Source organism: Struthio camelus, chromosome 9 (assembly GCF_040807025.1).
Source record: "Struthio camelus isolate bStrCam1 chromosome 9, bStrCam1.hap1, whole genome shotgun sequence".
NCBI lineage: Eukaryota > Metazoa > Chordata > Aves > Struthioniformes > Struthionidae > Struthio > Struthio camelus.
Genome location: NC_090950.1, coordinates 15,469,289 through 15,486,103, shown reverse-complemented (window position 1 = coordinate 15,486,103; position 16,815 = coordinate 15,469,289). Strand labels below are relative to the sequence as shown.

Sequence of the window (16,815 nt, the reverse complement as noted above, 5' to 3'; positions counted from 1 at the left end):
ACATTTTTATAGGAAGTATAGTATTTATTGCTTTTTTTTTAACTTTATGCCAACTGTGATTTAAATTGAAAAAGAAAAAGCTGAAATTTAAGTAAGGCTAAACGGTAAGGGTGTTGAAAAAAATTATTTTCAAGAGGTGTTTTAACCTGTATGATGAGCTCTGACTGTAGCTCCGATTTTGTGGTTTATATTCCTCAGCAACTTTTCTAATTTGAAAAACTATCTGGTGTGGTGCTCTTGCACTGTAAGTTATTTGCACCTTCATGTTATACGATTTTATCATGTAATAGTATATGATATTTATTTCACCCTATAGAAAAGTTGTTTCAGGTAACTTGAATGTTATTTCTTTTATAGTATGATATCACGTCTATTGCAGTATGCTAAACAAAAGTAGGGCTCAACTTGGGAAGTTGCCCAAGGAAACTGACGTTTACTTAAGTGTTGAAATGGAAGGTTAAGGCCAGCATTTCCTTCGGAGTAGTTTGCTCTCCGTTGTCAACAAGATGCATGATTCTGAACATGTCATATATAAAATGTCTTCTTGTTGTCTTAGAAGGGTTTTTGATGTCCATTTCCAATGCTATTATGTTCTGTGTTTGAATAAAGAAACTTTATGCTGCTATGCATGAGCCAGACGGAGTAGCTGGGGTGAGTGCAATTCGGAAAGCAGAACCATCTCTCAAAGAACAAATCCTTGAACATGAAAGTATTGGCTTGCTAAGAGATGCCACAGCCTGTTATGATAGGGCTATCCAGCTGGAACCTGATCAGGTAAAATACAGGACAAATTCCTAATACGTTTTTTTTCTTAATCTTCCACAATACAATACTACTTTAATACAAGATAAAGCCAAAAATACCACTTCAGAATATTGAAGCAGAGTAGGAACATAAAAGTATCCTGTAGAAGCTATTGAGTATGAATTGCTGTTGTCTTTCATGAACTGGAGCAAATCTCTTCATGGTGGGTTTATACTGTAATTTGCGGGCAGTGTTGGAGTAATAGTTGATTGATCCTTATGCCCAGGTTTTTGCTAGGACAGTTTGCCGATTTCAGATCAACCTGACAGTTTGCCGATTTCAGATCAACCTTTTTTTGGCAAGGCCTGAAGTTTGGTAGTTCAAGTACCGATCAGTACTGATACATGCCACAGAACTGTTGAAGCAAGTTGCCACAGGTTTTATTGAAAGTAATTCTGACTTACCATTTTGATTAGTGACTTTCAGGAAAAATGCTTGTAATATGAGAGCAATTGGAAGTTGATTAAAGAAAACAGTCATTCTGTTTTCATTCCCCCTTCACTTCCTTCCCTGCTACTTAAAAGCATGTGATACTGTAAAGCTCAACAGTACTGAATGAGCATTGTGCTTTTTATATGCCAAAAGAGTTATCCAGAGATGTGACGATAAACGCAAAAAGAAACTTGAAGAGGTGTATTACCCTTTTTGTATTTGTATTACTCCCCTAGAAATGGGAATTGGGAAAAAGTTTCCCTAGCCAGTTTCCCCGTGCTGTCTTGCACCTCCTTGTGAAGCAGGGGTATCAAGCACAGCTGAAAATGTATGTACCAAATGTAGTGATGTTATGATCCTGCTTCATTCATGTCTGAATATAGAAAACACATTTTTATGATCAAGAGTGAAATTGCTTTTTTGTGGGGGTTATTTCCTTCCTTTTGTTTGTTTGTTTTGCTTTGTTTCTTTAAATCAAATTTTTGGTCACAATTCTAATACATATAGTAATATAATAACAAACAGCAAACTACATCTGTGGTGAAACACATTTCAAAAATTGCCTATGGTGTTAAGTTCTTTGGAAATCGGGGATTTTTACAATTGTGAATGTTGATTTAGCTTATGGTGTAACTGGTTATGCCTCTTCATGTTATAAAAAGTTATACCTCCAAACTGACATACTTCCACTTTAAGACTGCCAAGAGTTTCTTGAGAATATATGTGTACGTGTATTTTTTTTTTTAATCTGCTTTTTCGTTTTGTTTTGTTTTCCTTTTCTAGATTATTCATTACCATGGTGTAGTGAAGTCCATGTTAGGCCTTGGTCAGTTATCTACTGTAATTACTCAGGTCAATGGAGTACTTGCCAACAGGTACTATAGGCTTTTAATAAGTTTGAGTAATATGAAGTATGAGTAATCCTGTACTACAGCTATATGTCAGTAGTCATTTTTGTGCATTATCAAGCACATGAGGCTTCTCAAGTGTATCTAACTAGCAATGTGAAGACAGAGAACTTTTGAAGTGCTCTGTCTATAAATTGCCTGTTTCAAGGCATCCAGAAGTACGCTTATCTGCACTGCACTCAGTGTACGTAATGCACTTTAAATTATTAAACAGTAGAATCCTTCGTCGTTGCCTTACAAGTCACTTGTTCCACAGCTACTCTATAGCCTAACCGAATAAATGGATTGGAAGACGACGATTTTTGAAATGCATCGTAGACGTTAAGAACACTACTTGGGATGTGAATTTGTGGGATGGTGATATATAGTTGTTATTTTTATTAATGTCTACCCTTTGTTTTTATTTAATTTTATTCAAAGCAAGCTTACCTTCTTTTCAAGTAAAATGGAGAATATATCTGTAAAAATATATATATTTATATATATAAAGAATATTTGTTAAGATTATGTAAAACTACCTGTGAAAAAAGAAAATGCTGAATTCAGCGCAACCATTTTTATTGCTATTATTTTCTTCTAATAGGTCTGAATGGATTTCTGAATTGAACACATACAGAGTGGAGGCAGCCTGGAAATTGTCACGATGGGATTTACTGGAAAATTATTTGGCCTCAGGTAAATTATCTTGATACCAAAATATTCATATTTTCCTACATTTCTTAGCAAGTATGTCTTCTAGCTTGGTCAACTTTAAACCAAGGGGCAGTTAGTCTTGTGTTTTATTGAAAGGGGAAGGGATTGTGACTAAGAGTCTTCTAGATTTTGTAAAAGAATTTGATTGTAAACTGTATGGTCTTTGAGTCTGAAATTTCAAGTAAGAGTAAGGCCAAATTCCTTTTGGGTTTGTTTTTGGTGGGGTGTGGGGAGAAGAGGGGTGGATTATACCATCTCTTAAAAATTCATTTAATCAGTTTGAAGAAACTTATTTTGATCAAGTATTTCCAGTAGTATGTTAGGACAAACTAGCATGCTTAGACTAAGCTGCTAAAGGAACAGAGTTGTTTTTTATTTTATTTTCTTTTCCTCCCAAAGATGTGAAGTCCACTACTTGGAGTGCCAGACTGGGACATTTATTGTTATCAGCCAAGAAGAAAAACGAAGCTGCTTTCTATGAAACACTGAAAGTTGTTCGAGCAGAACAGATTGTACCCCTTTCAGCAGCAAGCTTTGAAAGAGGATCTTATCAGCGCGGATACGAACACATTATCAGGTTTCTTATTTCCTTATGTCTCTGTATTTTCAAATCCAGAAATCACATAATCAAGTGCCTAGCAGTAAGAATTTTTCACTTCCACAATACATGGTGCTGACGTGCATTTACTCTCACCTCTCTTGCATACTCTGCCAACCGGAAACCTTTGAATTGAGAATTTATCCCCCGTGAAGACTATTCACAGTAAAACTGTTGTATAGACTTTAAAAAGTCAGTAAGTAAGTCAGTTTATGTGAACATCAGGTCATAAAAATCTACAACTGAATTTTGTGCTTAAAGTCGTACATACAGTCAGAAACTCAAGAACATTATTTTTAATCTGCACAGTGGCCTAAAAGCACTTTCTTCTTTTCTTGACAAATTGAAGGAAATTGAAAACCCTCGCTTCAAATAATTGTACTTGTTCTTTTTTAATAAATTTGAAGTTGGATGTAGTAGACTATCAACTGAGTAAATCCTTCTAAATAAGAAGGCTCAATTTGAGTATTGAGAAGGAGTTTCAAAATAATTCAATTTAACCATTTATAAACGCTCTTTGCTATTCAGAAGCCTTGACAAAGTCACGATTTCTCTGTCAGACGTGCACGCCACACTTAGACTGCCAATGAGAACTCGGAAGTATGCAAGTTCTCAACTTTGCAGCTTTACAGTAACAGTAAATAATAATGGTATTTTTAAATAAATTTATTTTAAAGGAAATGTTTAAATAACAGACAGTATATTGCCTCTAAAATGATATTTCCAGAAAATACCAGACTTTTCAAATAAATATTGCTGAAAGTAATGGCTAGAAACTCCTTGATAGCTAAGGATTGGCTTCCTCTCCGAGTGATCTTCTTTGTCTCTGTGCTCAACAGCCTGGTAGAGGAACAGTGAGAAAATAATTCATCATCTTACAAATTCTTGATTTTATGGGTTTGGTTTTGCTGTGTTTTTGCTTTTAAAGGAAATCCTGCTATTTGAAATGACTTATATGGCCAGCTTTTGGGAAAAAAATGGCAAAAGCCACATAAAACGCGAAAGTAACACAAACAGCAGGCATTTTCAACATACCTGCCTTTATTTTGTTCTCATAGGTTGCATATGCTGTGTGAGTTGGAGCACAGTATTGGACCAGTGTTTCACCAACCAGATGGTGACCATGGTAGAGATTCCCTGAATTGGTGTGCTCGTATTGAAATGACCCAGAACTCTTACAGAGCAAAGGAACCGATTTTAGCACTGAGAAGGGCTTTACTTGCTCTCAGTAAAAGGTGAGAACATGACCAGTTCTTGTCTGTGTTGTATGTAAGTCAGATTCCAGTTCTCTATGTGTGTGTTGAAAGAGGTCAGACAAAAATCTGTAGAAATTTATGTTGTACACAAAAGCAGTCCTCTCCAGTGTTACTTATGTTCAGATTGCAAGGCAAAAGTGGTGTCTATCAATTTAGGAATAGTAAGGGAGAAACAGGGAAAGAAGTATTTATTTTTAGGCTTAAATGGGAAAAAACTGTGAAACACAGAAGTACTACAAATAATTTTAACCAGGTTCTTTGTAATAGATAGTTTGAGATCTTTTATTTGCATGTCAACACACTGATATTTACTTGAGGTTTTAAGGCAGCATTAATAACTGAAGTTTTTTACTTTCTGCAAAAATATCTCTGCAGCCAGGATTACAGTGAACTGGTTGGTCAGTGTTGGCTCCAGAGTGCTAGAGTTGCAAGAAAAGCTGGTCACCACCAGACTGCGTATAATGCTCTTCTGAATGCTGGGGAGTCTACGCTCTCAGAACTTTATATAGAGAGAGCGAAGTGGCTCTGGTCCAAGGTGAGCAAAATAGAAATTGAATTTTTTTTTTTTTTTTTAGGTACAAGAAAGTATCTTTTAGTTTTCTTCAAGAAAAAATAATACACTTAACAGTCAATATATGTAAAGTGAGAAACATCAGCTGGGACCTCAGTCGCACGTTCTGGTTGCAGTTGAGCCACGTGAAGTTCTAACCTCCAACTGCTAGTCAGCCCTTTTCTGTATCCGTTGACTCTTCTGACAGCTGTATATAAAATAGATGGATTATCTGCTTCTGTCAAAGCAGGCCAGGCTAATTTAGACAGTCTTAATAGTAGACTTTTCTTTTCCTTGTATCCTTTTAACTAATTTGAGGTAGGCAGCAAACACAGGAGCAATAGCTGAGCTAGATCTGAAGGGACAGTGATACTGAGAGAAAAGGAGAATATAAGAAGCATCTTGAACACAGTAATATCCAGTCATGCAATCGGAATGGTCTACAACACACTTGTGAACTTTACTTTACCTTAACAACAGTTGTAACCTGTTTTACATCTCTTATTTAAAGTAAATGAAATATTTTCCTCTTTCTATTAGGGTGAGGTTCACCAAGCACTTATTGTTCTGCAGAAAGGGGTTGAGTTATGTTTCCCTGAGAATAAAGCACCTTGTGATACCAAAAATCAGCTCATCCATGGTCGGGCAATGCTGCTAGTGGGCAGATTTATGGAAGAAACTGCTAATTTTGAAAGCAATGCCGTTATGAAAAAGTATAAGGTAATTTAATATGCTAGTGTTAACAGGTCGGCAATTTTTAATAATGCAACAAAATATCCGTTATTATGTAAACTATGACCACTTCCAATGGTGTCAGCCGAGTATCACTGGTATTAAATGGTGTATCAATGTGTAGGAAGGAAGTGGTTCTTATTTTAAAGATAAAATCGTCTCATTTAGCTTTAGTGTAACATGTCAATACATGGAAGTCTGCAGTTCCAAATAGCAGAAGCTAAATATACCTTATATATATGTGTGTATATATATGTGTGTATATATATACACACACACCCTGTTAAGGTCAAAAAAAATCCATGAGTGTGTGACTTTTTTCTTACGAACATGCAAGTTGGAATTTCCCACTGAAATGTGGGTTACTCTGACAAGACAAGGTGATTATCTTGATGATGCATTGCTCTGCTCTCACTTTAATGTTCCTCCTATCTCTGGAAGTGACTTACAACTCTGCTTTAAATTTATTTCCAACTTCTGAAGAATTAGGAAAGAGGTGACTGGTACTTTTTTTTTTTTTTTTAAAAAACAAAACAGCGCTGCATTGCTTCATATTGTTATGCCAGTGTAATACTGTCTTGGAATGGTTTAGTATTGCCTACTAAACCAGTAGCAGATGTAGATCTTTATTTTTCCCGTAAAGCAGTACGACTTCCCTCCAAGTTTTGGCATTTCATAAGTGTTAATACTTACTATCTTACTAATTAGGATACTGCTGTAACGGTCATTTGGAGAAGAGTCTAATGAATGTATTAAAGCAAGTGAACTTTGGAATAATGGAAAATAATGGAATCTCAGTGGATTATGTAAAAACACTGTAATGTTTAGCATTCTCTAACGCCTAAATATTGGCACTGGAACAAGCTGACGTTATTAGAGAATGGATGTGTCACTTGTTATTTATTTTCTAACATAGGTCACGCAACTCCTTGGGATATTTTCTTAGTATAATGCTTCTGGAATGAAAATAGAAACATAAGAAATATCCTAATGTTTCACTTTTTCCAAAAAATTAAAAGAAAACCAGTATTGTGTTTCAAGATTAGGAACTTGCTTATAAAAATTTTAACGAAATACTGTCTTTCCTGGTTGAGGAATCCTGTATCATCCTATCTTAAATATCTTTCTGCCTCCAATCCAAAAACCATTTTAAGAACAGACCTCTAGTTTGTAAAGTACTTCTGGGCAAAGTTATACTTTTGGAGTTAAAATTGCGCTTTTCTGTACTTTGCACAAAGGTAACTAATAAAAGATGTATGTTTCTTGAGTATCACCTATTTCATTTTAAATCTTACCCCACCTGTGCCCTGTCCTCTCAAAAAGTAATTCTCTCATTTTTTGTTGCAGGATGTTACGGTTTTTTTGCCAGAATGGGAAGATGGACATTTTTATCTTGCTAAATACTATGATAAATTAATGCCTATGGTTACTGACAATAAGATGGAAAAGCAAGGAGATCTGATTAGATACATAGTTCATCATTTTGGCAGGTTAGCCCCTGTGGGATATTTGTGTGGTTTCTACAGAAAGATTATAAGTACTGAAAAGACGTTTTATAAAAATACATTGTCTTTAAACAGTAGAGTTCAGGCTGACTCAAACTTTTATGCGGTATCGTAAAACGAAAAAAAAACTGAATGCATCACTTAATACCCGATAAAGTTTACTTCTGCCTTCTAAATAAGCAATCGTCTTTCTCAGAGCTTGTTAATTATTTTGTCTGCAGCTGTGATTAATACAGACTGAACTTTTGTATATTAGTAAACTTGTAATTGTTGCAGATGCATTAAAATGCCGATTATAGCTTTCTGAAGTGCAGAACAGAATGTGAAACAATTAAGCGTGTACAGTTTGTAAGACTTTTAATATATCATATTAACATACTGTGATTTAAACATTTGATAATAGGTCTCTGCAGTATGGAAACCAATTCATCTATCAGTCAATGCCAAGAATGCTATCTCTGTGGCTGGATTTTGGAGCAAAAGCATATGAATGTGATAAAGGTAGAACGTTTTTTCCCAGTACATCTTTCCAGTGTCATACTTCTGTATAGATTATTGAAAGAACGATGAAATATACTTACAGTTCTTTGGTTAGACTTACTGCCTGAGATTATATGAAACAAGGCACTTTTTTTTTAGTTGTAGGACGTTAGTATTTAAGAAGGTATTCATTATTTTAAAACCTTCAAAACTATTTTTTTCAATACGTAGTGAGAGATAATCGTTCTTTAAATTGCTCAAGTCAAAAAACAGAAATAAGAAAAATTGCTTGCCTGTAACCTGTCACCTTTTATAAGTTGCCTCATGGGTAATGAGCAGTATATCTGTATACATTTGCTGTCACGAAGTATTTGGCTTTGTTTTATTCTTTTTTTTTTTTTTTACTCCAGTTTTCCTGGGTTCTAATTGTTGAAAGAATTTTGTTCAAATTTAAATGAAAAAACATTCCTGTAGGCAGTGTCCAGGCATGTGAAACTACTGCCATAGAGGCATTTGGAGGAGGGGATGGGAAATTTCTGAACAAATGAAAATTGCAGGCAGCGTTGCCTGCAGGTCTGGGCTTAAGCAAAGAGACAGGTGCGGCTCCGTGATCTTGCCTGATTCTCTACATTTACGTCAACTGAGTTTGGTGGCAGTCCTGCATCAGCTGCTGCTTCCTCCGTTGTTGCTGTGCTGTGCGTGCTGGGTCTTCTGTCGCTGGGGAGGGGAGCAGATGTGCTAACTCCATCCCTTCTAAAGACTCTTTCTTCACAAAAGAACACAGGAATATGTGGGGAAATAGCATGGACTGCTGTTGTTTTTGTTTTGTTTTAGGACTTTAGGGGAGTCCTAGATGTCTATAACATTGACTAGAATTATTTGCTCCCAAGAAAACATAATTAAAACCTTTAGTTAGATCCCAGGCTATAGTAGCAGTTATCCTGTACTTTATTTACTTGGAGATGTGTGTGTGTATTTTATATATGTGTGTGTGCACGTACACACTATTTCATTGTATTTTCAATATGGAATATTTTTAACAAACAAGCTGGCTATTTTAGCCCAGAGAGGAACTGGGGTGGTTTTTGTTGTTGTCATTGTTTAATTTTATCTTTGTTTTCTTTTTAAACCTGGGAGATAGATGTCAGTCCTACCTGTCTGGTCTGTGGCCCCAATCTCCTCCTGCAGGTTTAGGTGGCCCTAACGCCTTGGAATGATAGAGGAGACTGTTTGTGTTATGGCATCCGTGAAAATCAAGAGCTCAAAAATAAGCCAAACAGAATCATCTTAGGGAGTAAATTCAGTGCACAGGCCACAAATTGGTTTTCCTCCAGCTTCTGCCCCAGTCTGGATTGTAGGGTGTTTTTTTTTTTTTTTTTAATAGGCATAAATAGGATTGAAAAACCTGAGAACTGGAGAAACAGCTTTTTTACATTGCAAAATTATCTGAGGGTGGGAACCCCACCAAAGAACACCCCAACCCTGCCAACTCTCAAATTGCTGTTGGACTCTCCAGATTTTGGATTAATTTTTCCCCTTATATTTGGCTGCAGCATGTTGCCACAAGCAGTGCAAGTTACTTTTTCCAGGCCCAGTTCTTCCTTCTGTTGTTTAAGACTTTTTTTGTTCTCTACGCAAATCTGTTCACAAGTATTTTAAAAATGAATGTAATGATAGTTCCTATAGCCTTATTTAAATGCTTTGTATCCTTTTGGGGTGTTTTTTTTGTTGTGTGTGTTTGATTTTTTTTTTTTAGGGTGCAAGGAGGGTTTTTCCATTTATTATATTGTCTGTGCTTGCTTATTTCATTCCTAGCCATGCCTCCCCTTTTTCTGATTAGTTAAATAATTATTGCAGTTGCTTGAGTTACTATAAGTAATTGAGTTACTGAATGACAGGTAAAAAGAACTTTACATTAGGAGAGTCTTTTTTTCCCTTTTGGAGGGTTTTTTCCTTTTGGTCTATGCAAAGTTGACAACAAAATATGCTTCTATGGACTTGTTATGTTCCTTAAAATCGTTTAAATCTTTGTTTTGTGTTTTTCAGCAAGTCGTTCAGAACGTGTTCAAATGAAAAATGATTTAGCGAAAATAAATAAGGTGATTACAGAGCACACAAATCACCTGGCACCTTATCAGTTTCTGACGGCTTTTTCTCAGTTGATCTCCCGAATCTGTCACTCTCATGATGAAGTCTTCGCTGTTCTGATGGTGATTGTTGCTAAAGTGTTTTTAGCCTATCCACAGCAAGCGATGTGGATGATGACTGCTGTGTCCAAGGTATCTTGATAGGGACAGCTACGCTTTCATTAAGTTTGTAAAATTGTTGTCATTGGTGAGAAACGTAAATATAACCTGCTTTATTGAAGATTATAAGAAATAGAGTGTTTTAGTTGCTGTGACAGTGTTGTGGAACAGGATACGTTGCTGCCACTGCAAAAGATTTTATCGCAGGTCAGTCTAAAATTCAGATCCTGTAGTTTAAGTGCTCCAGACTACAATGCTAGTCTAGATGCATCCTGACTTGTATGATATATTGAGAAGGACAACTGAATAATGGAGAGCTGATAAACTGGGTAGCTATTGACAGTTTTTTTGTTGTTTTTTGAATTGTCATAGCACTTCCAATTTTATGATCAAATTTTTAATCCTCTGCCTGGATTAAAATGAACTAGATTATTGCTTATTCCTAAAACCTGCCTGATAGTAAGGTTGTTTCAAAGCAAACTGGGAAGCGTAGTAGAGTCCGTTTCTTTGGGGCTGGTGGAAAAAATACTTGGGATAGTCTGGCGTGTTCTTGAGCATTAATCATCAGTTGTGGGATTCCTGAGAATGGTTTGAGGCTAGAATAATACTCTCTCCTACCCCTTGGTCCCCCCCAAATACCACTTTGAGACCGGTAAGTGCAGGTGTCAAATTTGAATAGGAGACTTCTTTTTGCAGATATTAAATATGAGAAGCAAGAAGTAGAGAAAGTAATCTATTAATGATGGTATTTTTAGGACTCTTGAAGTGATTCAGCTGTTTTTTAGTAAATTTTAACTTTGTTCTCTTTTCAGTCCTCTTACCCTATGCGTGTCAACAGATGTAAGGAAATTCTAAACAAAGCTATCCACATGAAGGAATCTTTAGGAAAATTTATTGGAGATGCAACACGCCTTACGGATAAACTGTTAGAACTATGCAACAAACCGGTACTTCTAGGAATAAATGAATTAATGCATGCTGTGGGATTATTTCAAAATGTTTTACAAAAGTTTCTTCTGATAGCTGGTATTAGCCTGTTCATTACGTTAGCATAGTTGGTCTTAAATTGCAAGCACCTTGTAAAACATTTTTATTTTGGAAGTATTCCTTAATACAGACTTTGAAAAAACAGGAAATAGTTCTAAATAAGCATATTATAAATATTTAAATACATAATGATGCGTTTTATAGTGCCTGGCCTTTACCTTACTTATCATTGTACGTGTCATTCTTGCCCAGTAACTTTTACAGAGTTTCAATGTAAAAAATAGGCTGGTTGTGGTGTTGTCATGAACAAATGAAGTTGGTAATAGAGTTTACCAAACTCATAAATGTCAAATAATGATGTTTTAAGTGTGTATTTTTAACTTCTGAACGACACTTTTTTTTTTTTTTTTAAGGTTGATGGAAACAGCTCGACATTAAGCATGAGTATTCATTTCAAAACACTTAAAAGATTGGTGGAAGAGCACACGTTTAGTGAGATTCTTATTCCTTTACAATCTGTGATGATACCAACTCTTCCTTCAATTCCTGGCACGCATGCTAACCATGACCCTTTTCCTGGATGCTGGGCCTACATTTCAGGCTTTGATGATACGGTAAGCCTCTACTTAGCATCTGATTTTAAACTTAATGTGAAATAATTGTAGCTGGAATTTATGTTCTTAGCTCTCTAGAAATGGAGGGGTGAGGAGGTATGAAAGTTTATTTCATGTTTACCTTCATGAAAATGAATGGTTTCTGTCATAACAACATGAGAAGTAAATGGCCTCTTGGTATTTAGATCAAATTTTGGCCTGAGGTCAACATGCTGTAAATACAGTTTGAGCACCACGAAAGCGTCAACGTCATCGGTTACAATGGTCTATCGCAGTTGCAGTTTTGTTTTGTAGGATTTGATACGCATGTTAACAAAAAATTTAATTTTCCATAGGTGGAAATTCTTGCATCGCTTCAAAAGCCAAAAAAGATCAGCTTAAAAGGTTCAGATGGGAAATCTTACATTATGATGTGTAAACCAAAAGATGATCTAAGAAAAGACTGTCGGCTCATGGAATTCAACTCTCTTATTAATAAGGTTTGATGAGTTAAAAAATCTGATACGCTATCCTTGTTGACTAGAATATAATCATGAATTAAGTCACAAAAAAGTACTTAGCTCTTCCTCAAGATGAAGAGCTTACTGGAGAAGAGAGTAAACTATGGCAAAATATTTTATCCCGGCTGAGATCAGTAGCAATTGAGAACGCATAGCTCCTAACAGACTTGTGAAAACAATGACAAAGTATAACATTTTGCCAGAGTAACTGCTTATTCCAGCAGAAATACACAGGAAAGGTTAATTACCGTAAATGTCAATCCTGCTGTCGTATTTCATGTTTCGTATTAAGGATTTTCTTATATTCTTAACAAATAATGGATCCATTCATCTTTTCTTAGTAAAAATGTTACCATACTTGTTATTTTAATCATATTTTACCTCTCAGCAGTACACCAAAGGTTAACTTGCTGTGTTTTAATGACACTTTGTAAGTGTCTTCAGAGGAGAGATGAACATTTGCTTGCGTTTGTCCTGTTGCTGACACTGAAACTCAGAATTTTAAATCCTAGATTGTGTGATGGGAAAATAAATGTGGATAGAATGGTTGGTTGTTGGTATGTTTTGTTCCTGTATGTGTTGTCTGTTAATCTCCTTTATTTTTTATTTTGTGAATAGTGCTTAAGAAAGGATGCAGAGTCGCGTAGGCGAGAACTCCATATTCGAACCTACGCAGTTATTCCATTAAATGATGAATGTGGCATAATTGAATGGGTGAACAATACTGCTGGCTTAAGAAATATCCTGATAAAACTTTACAAGGAAAAGGGTAAAGAAATATTTTTGTATAGCATTCCTCTGAGAGGGATTTCTGGGAGGAGAGAGGAAGAAGAGGGTGTTTAAAATATGGACAGATTTACATTATTATATAATAAATACCCCAAATTAAAAAAAAAAAAATGGAGCAAAAATAGTCCCAAACTTAGAAATAATTTATGCTAGATTGTTCAGCACTTTTTTTTTCCCATCCTCAAGTTTTTGTAGCTTATACTGACTTTTTTTATTCTTAAGTGGAAGAGGATTGATGCTTGTGACAAACAACTTTTTAATGAGAACTGGTAATGTAATTGCCTTAATACGTTCCCATGCAGCTGGTGTTGCTGCTGAAACCATTTATAACATTGTGTAAACTAATATACATGCAACACTGAATAACAGAAAAGATTGTGCGCTTTTTATTGTAGGTTTGATCAGTTGTTTTTATTTATTCTGTTACATTCACGTGAGATATTTGAGATAATTTATAATTGAATCAAGGTTGCATGTACAGCATGCTTTCCAGCCAACATCAGATTTCTTTTGATTTTCTTGTTAAGCGGATTTTCTGGTCAGTGCAATAAAACCAGGGGGAGGGAGAATTTAATATTTGATCTCAATGTGTGCAGACATCTTTGAGTGCAGAAAACCAAACAGCTGAGCTAAAGGTACTGAGTGGCTTTCATTTGCGTAAGACTGCTTGCTTGCTTGGCTCGCCTGAGCTGCTGTTTCAGTGATTTTTAGACTACTTTCCTGCCCCCCCCTCCCCCCCCACCAACGCGTTCTATTTATTATTTTCCCTTTGTTTGCTCATTCATTTCAATTTTATGGAAATGTTTATCTTATGTAAAATACACTATTTGCGTCCAAATGCGATAAGCATTACTGCGTGCTAATAGTATGTATAAGGCCTCATGTTTTGGAGGGTTTGTGGCTTAATTGAGAAGGTCTTTTACAGGTATCTATATGACCGGAAAAGAGCTACGTCAGCACATGCTTCCGAAGTCAGCGCCTTTGTCTGAAAAGCTGAAAATGTTCAAAGAAGTCCTTCTGCCCCGGCATCCTCCTCTTTTTCATGAGTGGTTTCTTAGAACATTCCCTGATCCTACTTCATGGTGAGTGACTCGGTTTGGGCTAGCTCAAGAGTATCTATTCCATATATTTCACTAAATGTAAACGATGCCAATGAATAAGGGCATCCCAGGGAGGTGACTTTAGACTTTTACATTCGCTTTTTATTCCTATAGGTACAATAGTAGGTCAGCCTACTGTCGTTCTGTTGCGGTCATGTCAATGGTAGGTTATATACTCGGTCTAGGAGACCGTCACGGTGAAAACATCCTGTTTGATTCTTTGACTGGTGAATGTGTGCATGTGGACTTCAACTGTCTTTTCAACAAGGTGAGAAATGCCCCTAGCTGAATGTGCTCTTTACTCTACATGGATGTGAGTGATACATTTCTACTCTTGGTTTTTTTTTTTTCCCCACTGCTTTTTATTTTTAAAGTATCTGTTGTATTATCTGTATTTCACTTTGTCTGCTGCATATAAATAAGAAACAATCTGGTGCATGCAAAGAGTATGCGATTGTTCTATATACTGCATTAACGCAAGACAGCTTTTTGGTGTAGGCAAGGTCAGGTTAGCGTTCTTTGGATACAGTGATATAGTTCCAAATATTAGAGCGTTTTGGGTTGGTTGTATTTTGTGACTCTCCTCCGTTCACCACCACCCCTCCAAACAGAGCTGTAGTTACAGCCTTTTTATTCTTGCATGCAGAATTCTGCTGCTGTGATGAGTTTTTCTAACACTCAGTGCAAAGGTTCCGATGGCTCTGTAGAAACAAACAGCAGAAATTGTGGCCAGAGCAGGCTTTGGGGTTTGGTATTTCTGTTGCAAGATGCTTTGGGACTTCTGTCCTTTTCAGTGAAATGGAGATATTTGTTAGTATATTTTCCTGATACCTTTTCAGTAACCCTAAATTGTCCTACGTAACCTTAATTAAAAAAAAAAATATATGTTAATCAAACCTATATATGATTAGGAGGGAAAAAAAAAAAGGTTAGGATTTTGCATGAGACCACAAAACAATAATATATTTAATATACATACGTATATATGTGTGTGTATATATATACATAACCTGAAATTTAGATTCTATATTGCTATTTTAAAACAGGAAATTAGATGTTGTATCCTTTATTCAATAATTTGCCCTCATCAGTTGAGAAGGGGCAGTGATCTGAAACATCTCGTCAGCTAGGAAACTTCCAGAGACTATGCTGAGGGGGAAAAAAAAGCAATGCAAATTTACCATTTGTTTAAATTAACAATGTTTAAAATGAATATAACATCTTTTTAAATCAATGTGAAGGGAGAAACTTTTGAAGTTCCAGAAATTGTTCCTTTTCGTCTCACTCATAATATGGTTAATGGAATGGGTCCGATGGGAACGGAAGGTCTCTTCCGAAGAGCTTGTGAGGTCACGATGAGGCTGATGCGGGATCAGCGAGAGCCTCTAATGAGGTACGGCAACAGTTTTTACTATACATTCTGACAAACCTGTCTGTAGTGCAAACACCTGACACGTTAGCTGCTGGTGAGCAGGCCGGTTCCGGCATATGTCAGTCACGCAGCTCAGTTTGACACTGACATGCACTTAAATCAATATAAATATTCACTGCTAATTTTTTTAGACTCATCTCAGTGCTTTGTTACCACTACAGATAATGTTTATATATAAAAAAAAAATGTGTATGTGTTCTTGAAGTATACTTTTTTCATTTGCTATATAATTTTCTTAGTTCCTCCTGATTTAAATCCGTATTTCTGCCAGACTTTTCAGACCCGAGGAAAAATGCAAAACAATTGGTCTTCTAATATTTGACATAAGTACCAACCTCGTCTAGCACTTCCAAGCCATCTTTTCAGGTTTACTGTTTAGAGCACATGCAATGTTCTCCTAGGTACAATGAGAAGAAAAGCTACGCTGCAGTCACACATGTCTTTACCAGTATCTGACAGAAGAGCAAAAACATAGGCCATGAGCAAATGCTATTGCAACTATTTGTGTCATCTGGAAAGATCACTCTCTCTTGGACCTGGTTTATTTTCTCCACGTTTCAGCTGACAAAGTGATGGGGGCGATCCTCTCTGAGTCACTTCAGGCACAGTCACTTAGGCTAACGTAAAGAGCGGATGCAAGTGGTTTCACACTGAATGCTAAACGCACACTAAAGTGTATTCACACTAAACGCACTGATGCTGCTAACGCAACAAATTTGTGTTAAGAGGCAAGTTGGAGAGCAGTCGTATTCATACAACGGGGGAGAAGTCGCTTGCAACTGAGGAGTGGTTGGGAAGCGTAGCGCCTTGGGTAGGGAATCTGAGAGCACTTACAATTCCAAGAGCAGCTGGCAGAGTTGCTCTGGACTGGCAGGTTTCAAGGGAGAAAGCAAAACTGCACAGGAAAGTTTAGATTATTCAAATCCTCACGGTGATGATAATGAAATGATAAAGTTGAGTTTTGATGCATGTCTTAGCGTTAGTGTATAGCTGATACCCTTCTCCTATGGCAAAAATATTGCAGAAACTGCTGACTCTCTGAGATAGTTTTATGTCTTAATGAAACAAAAAGCGTGCAAGACTTTCACCTGGTAAGATTAAAAAGTTTTATGGGAAGAGCAGTTGAAATCTGTGAAGACTAGATAATAGCATGATGTTGCTGTGTTAAGAATAGTTTGCCTATCTGATA

At 36.3% G+C, this 16,815-nt stretch overlaps 1 protein-coding gene across 1 annotated transcript in view; it reads left to right on the top strand.

Moving 5' to 3' along the window:
• ATR (ATR serine/threonine kinase) overlaps positions 1-16,815 on the top strand; it is a 45,061-nt gene that overhangs the window by 25,383 nt on the left and 2,863 nt on the right. The window contains exons 29-45 of the mRNA XM_068953994.1: positions 610-774; positions 2,020-2,111; positions 2,728-2,819; positions 3,237-3,414; positions 4,494-4,670; positions 5,067-5,226; positions 5,782-5,961; positions 7,321-7,463; positions 7,882-7,979; positions 10,005-10,237; positions 11,017-11,151; positions 11,605-11,805; positions 12,141-12,284; positions 12,924-13,074; positions 14,020-14,176; positions 14,309-14,462; positions 15,436-15,587. Coding sequence (XP_068810095.1) covers positions 610-774; positions 2,020-2,111; positions 2,728-2,819; positions 3,237-3,414; positions 4,494-4,670; positions 5,067-5,226; positions 5,782-5,961; positions 7,321-7,463; positions 7,882-7,979; positions 10,005-10,237; positions 11,017-11,151; positions 11,605-11,805; positions 12,141-12,284; positions 12,924-13,074; positions 14,020-14,176; positions 14,309-14,462; positions 15,436-15,587 — 2,612 coding nt within the window. The remainder of the gene's footprint in view (positions 1-609; positions 775-2,019; positions 2,112-2,727; positions 2,820-3,236; positions 3,415-4,493; positions 4,671-5,066; positions 5,227-5,781; positions 5,962-7,320; positions 7,464-7,881; positions 7,980-10,004; positions 10,238-11,016; positions 11,152-11,604; positions 11,806-12,140; positions 12,285-12,923; positions 13,075-14,019; positions 14,177-14,308; positions 14,463-15,435; positions 15,588-16,815) is intronic.